The sequence below is a fragment of the Populus alba genome, chromosome 1, assembly GCF_005239225.2.
Source record: "Populus alba chromosome 1, ASM523922v2, whole genome shotgun sequence".
NCBI classification, from domain to species: Eukaryota; Viridiplantae; Streptophyta; class Magnoliopsida; order Malpighiales; family Salicaceae; genus Populus; species Populus alba.
The window spans coordinates 37,042,862-37,048,230 of NC_133284.1; the positions used below are offsets into that span (position 1 = coordinate 37,042,862).

The 5,369-nt window shown below is 32.7% G+C and overlaps 1 protein-coding gene across 1 annotated transcript; it reads right to left on the reverse strand.

The window, feature by feature from the left end:
* Positions 1-1,818: 1,818 nt before the first annotated feature.
* On the reverse strand, positions 1,819-3,913 carry LOC118063534 (UPF0481 protein At3g47200). The gene is made up of 3 exons (XM_035077587.2): positions 3,808-3,913; positions 3,584-3,666; positions 1,819-3,307 (listed from the first exon to the last, which is right to left on the reverse strand). The coding sequence occupies exon 3, from the start codon at positions 3,300-3,302 to the stop codon at positions 1,992-1,994; it is 1,311 nt and encodes a 436-aa protein (XP_034933478.1). The 5' UTR covers positions 3,303-3,307; positions 3,584-3,666; positions 3,808-3,913; the 3' UTR covers positions 1,819-1,991.
* Positions 3,914-5,369: the final 1,456 nt, after the last annotated feature.

Consider the following 5,369-nt stretch of genomic DNA (forward strand, 5'->3'; position numbering starts at 1 on the left):
AAAAAGTGGGTTTAATTACAATATTTTTCGACACATGCACATGCATTTTTAAATGTAAGTGAAGAGGGTTATGGGTAGAAACAAAAACATTTCTACTAATTCAATTTCACCATGTGTTATTTTTTATTTTATTTGTACATGAAAAGATAAAATAAAATTGGAATAAATGACATGAAAAATAAATAAACCTTCATATATTTCATGACTAATAAGAGGTTGACACTTGAAAGAAGATATTTAAGATATTTTATCATAAATACAATATATCTCATCAATAAAAAACAACCAATATAATCATGTCATGTGGTATTGAAAAAGAACCTGAGAGCCCCTACAAACCTCTATAGATAAAAAGTCTCAGTCTAGAAACAAAAAAATAAATTCTTGAAGATACAATTTTTGTTTTAAAGCAATGAAGCTCTTTAAAAAGTTCTCAAGTCTTTTTTATTTTCGCTTGAAATCTACAAAGAATAAAGTTCTATTGGATCAAACTTAAACCCCTTATAAAAATTCTTCAACACTTTGAAGATAAATTAAAAGTACTCTTCAAAGCATCATATCACTTAATCTTGCTTCGCAATACAAGCCTAAATTCGAGTTCTTGTAAAGCACAAATCTTGGTCTAGTTTCACAAATAAATCAAGTCATCATATATCAAATCCAAGAGAAAAATCAAAGGATTATCTTATTCTTTTGAAATAATATTTTAGATAAAAATTGTATCTGATCATATATTTATACATATATACTTGTTTAATTTCAGATAATCAAAATTATATCTATAATTATTATATCTAGATTTAGTTATTGACTCGAGGTCGAGCCTTTCCCATGTAGAAGGTATCATAGACATACTAAAACTTAAGAAGTTTGAAAAAAAGCCAAATGATTATTCTAACAAAAACAATCATAACTTTTTTTTCTAATAATTGTACCTTGTCAAATTTAAATTTTACAAGGAGCTTCTACAAGCCTAGTTCCTTTAAGATCATGGGTGTGTTTAGGAACGCGGTTGCACCGTGTTTCTAAAAATTTTTGATTTTTTTTTTTTGTTTAAAATGAAAAATATTTATGTTTTTAAATCGTTTTGATGTGTTGATTTCAATTATGATTTTTTTAATTAAAAATTATATTTTAATATATTTCTAAACGAAAAACATTTTAGATCATCAATGCTACTACAATCTTAAGTAGCCCATTTCTCTTTGCATATTGTTCATTTATATTACTGTGTTTTTTTTCTTTTCTTTGCAGGGTCTCTATCTTAAATTGGAACTTTACGGAGAACCTTTTTGTCACTCTTCTATGATTTGATTCCGGTGGTTCCCATCATGCAAGCTAACTTAAATCTTATATGGAACAAGTTCGACTAAAATCTCAAACCAAAAGAGATCTTGATTCATATATATATATAGAGAGAGCGCATTACCTTCTAAGCAAAAATGGCAATATGACTTAATTTAGTATATAGCAAATATGGTTTCAAGCTACAAAACGTTCTGCCATGGTTCTCTGTATATAGCCCATGTCAATTTATAACAAGTGATTAAATTCTGTTATGTTCTTCAATAAGATTAAAAAAAGTACAAACTTCTGCCGTGAAAAATAAGCAGGAACTTTAAAAGGGAGCTTATCAGTTGTCTTTCCTTTGTTCAAAACGGCAAATATTATTCCATTAGAATAGTCAAGTCTCTTGTTTTGGGAGAAACTCCAAGTGATTTTATCCTTTACTTCGAATGTAATGTAATTTGAAGTTTTCTCTCTGTAAGCTCAAAAGTACTGTAAATGGACATTTCCTTGATCAGAAAGCAATTATAATGTCTTTAATATACTGATCTTATTATTCCATGAAGGGGTTACAAAACACTGTGGAGATTACATGAAAACCTGCTCTCACAATCTGCTCCCCCAAAATTTATCTAGCGTGCATGTCCACCATGTATACTTTTGCATCTCATCATAACATTCAACAAGATCAAAGGATTTAAAACTTATTTAACGATAGTAAATATTGTCTGAACAATAGTGAGAATCAAAAGAGTAGCAGCCGCAAATAAAAAAATAATTGCCCATGGGGTGCCAAAGTAATTGCTCACCAACAGAGCACGCCATCTTGGAAACCTGCGCCGGTAATACCTGTTCACCTCCTGGCACAATTTTAGATAATAGTATTTTTTCAAGTAAGCATCCTGATAAAGCTTGTTGAAGAATTGCGTTGCCTCATCTGGATTCAACCAATTACCAATGATTCCACTACTGGTGAATGTATCCATGTCTTTGGTAGTGTTAATGAGGTTGTCTAGGAGGACGGCATATGAAGTGATTCTGTCAGTGCATTTAGGAGAACACTGCTCGTAGCTGATGAGGTTTCGAATGATGACTTCCGTTGTCTCCTGAAGTAGCAATGGAGGGATTTCCAGGAAACCATTTTTGAATTTTATATCCAAGATGCTTCTTGACTTACCCACCTTCAATTTAATTCCGGCGCCTACAAGATTTGTGACGGAAGGAATAGGTTCCCATCCCATTTCACCATCTTCCTCTTTTCCAGATGACAAAACTAACCTATTTCTTAAGAGGTCAAGCAAATGTTTTTTTTCTTGGTAAGAGGGAAGTATGGGGGCTGGATTGGATGAAAAAATGATCTGAAAGAATTGAAGGGCAAGTTGTGCGAGGGTTGTCGTGTTTCCTGGTTCCGCGGTCACGTTGAACAAGTGTTCAAGGACCAACCAAGGTATTTGGTTTTCTACCAATATCAAGTCATGATATAGGTACTGCAACATACAAGACGTATTGAAGATAGGATCATCATCTTCTCTAAGATGATTATATTGATCCTTTCTAAATAGCTCAATAAGAAAGCAACCATCTATTACCAACATTCTGACAAAATCCTCTACACCGACATCAATTGGTCCGGCATAACACGAACGTGCCTCTTTCTCGATCCCCCTGGTGGATTTGATCAACCCCTTCAGTGTTATGCTCGCAGATCTTCGGGAGAGAAGGCCTTTGAGATACTTCAGTTTAACTTTCTCTGTAGATTTCATCAGTGGATGGTGACGGTGCCAGGGGCCAATTGAAAATGCGTTGGGGGTATAAGCTTTTTCGCTATGCCTTCGGAGAATGTGGGGCACTCTAAAGATGCATACGTTATCAGGCATTATCAAATTCTGGGACATCATGCTTTCAACGCAAGAGATCAATGAATCAATATCAACTGTGACCTCATCATCTACTCCATGAGAAGGATCGCATATATCAGCACTCCTTGGACCACCATCCCTTTCGGATCTTGCCATCGTTTCTATGTGAAGAAGAAAAGGATAACGAGGACAAAAAACAAAAATAGAAACTACTTGAAGAGAAAGAAAAGGAATTCTAAGCCAAGTGTGAAAAGTAACCCATTCAACGAATTCTATATCTCTTTTAGAAAGGTATGTGATTTTTCAATCCTTCTGAAAAGAATAGTACTTTCCTAGCAATTTTCCCAAATGAGCAACCAGAAGGACCAATGAAGCTAACGAGCTGTGGTGTAAGGTACTGTAGGAGAACATATATTAGCATTAAGCTTCTCTCATACCTGACAGAATGCAACTTTCCTGTATATCTTCTCACTCCTCAATGATTTTATTTCATTACCTATGTTGAGTTGTTGACTGCTGCCTGCAACAATTTGCAAGAAAATTTTTACAAAGTATCATCGAAGTTTGCTGCTGAAATTCCGAACCATTTCAGAGTGCATTCCTACAAAGTCTACGTACAATGATATTCAACTGTGCAAAGATAAAAATGGTGAAGCATTACCTTTCTAGATTAGCCAAAGCCTTGATTCGTTCTTGATGCTCTAAAAGTGAGTTCTTCAGGGTTAGGGGCATGCACCTTTATATGAAACTTTGCATATACAAAAACATGGTTCTGATAAAATGCTCTGGAAGCTCTGTTTATTTAAGGTATCAGTCCTATTCTTTTCTTTGGTAGTAATTTATCCCTTGCTTGGAGACAACTTCCTAGGAATCTATCATTAGAACTTCTCAAGTGTGATATAAACAGCGTCGGTGGAAAAGCAACAAAGTAATCAGTGCCTTTTAATTTTGGGAAATTGCATCACAATCCTAGAATTTTATTACTGAATGTAGCTTCTATATCTCTAAGAAGCTTACAATTCATTAAATAAATGTAAAAATCAATCTAACGCAAGTAAATTTAAAAATAAAGAGGAAAAGTAACAAAATTAATTTGATATGGTCAAAAGATTGATGTCTTCTTCCAAGTGTAGTAATGTCAAAGTAATAAATAATCCGGCAAGACCGGAGTCGAATCACAAGGAGGTTAACTATATAAACTATAAATAATAACAACAACAACAACAACAACAATAATAATAAGTTAAAGAGGATTTTGAGATGTTTGATTAATGTGAGGATTAAACAATGATAAAAACAAATGTCAAGGTTAGAGGATTCACTAATGGTATTTCAAACAAGTATAGTATAAATTCTTTTTATTACTCAACTGGAAACCGCACACAAAGAAGGTTTAATCAGATGATTTCTCATTAATAGCTTATTATAAATTGTTAAGATGATCATATTAGTTATCTTATTTAAGTAACACCAAACTTTTTTATATATTATCAGGAATTCATGATGCTAACTTATGTTAACAACAAATCAAGTTCCTTTCTTAGCACAAGTGTAGGTTTATACGGATTTCTTATTAATAGCTCATTATAAATTGTTAACATGATCATATTAATTATCTTATTTAAGTAACACCAAACTTTTATATATATTATCCGGAATTCATGATGCTAACTTATGTTAACAACAAATCAAGTTCCTTTCATAGCACAGGTGTAGGTTCATACGGTTGGGCTATGAAAGTGATAAGCATTTGTTGTACCAAGTGTTATACAACACAAATCTAGATTAACCATTTAACAAGCAATGTATTAAGAATTAATAAAATAAAAATAATAGGACATGTTAATAGCAAGTTGTTTAACAACCAAGATGCTTAAATGCATGACAAATGCCTCTTTTTATAGACCAAAATTTGGAACTATTAATTTGATGACTAATTATTAAGTGGGTGACCACATCTTGACTTGATGACAATCCTTATTTTCTTGTCTGAACAAAACATTATTGATAACGTCCGAATTTGAACCACCTGTACTCATGAAAGTTCTAGAAAATTGTCTTATATTTTCAGGGAAAAATAATTGAGATTATTTGAACTACTAGAATTTGAAATATGAGCTAAACACTAGAATCAGAAGTAGGGGATGATATTTAAGGCATTGCAATACTAAGACATCTTAAGGGGCATTGCATGAAACTTTGCATCTACAGAAACATGGTTCT

Coding starts and splice junctions, on each gene's coding strand:
- LOC118063534 (XM_035077587.2), bottom strand. CDS start 3,302: ATGGCAAGATCCGAAAGGGATGGTGGTCCAAGGAGTGCTGATATATGC.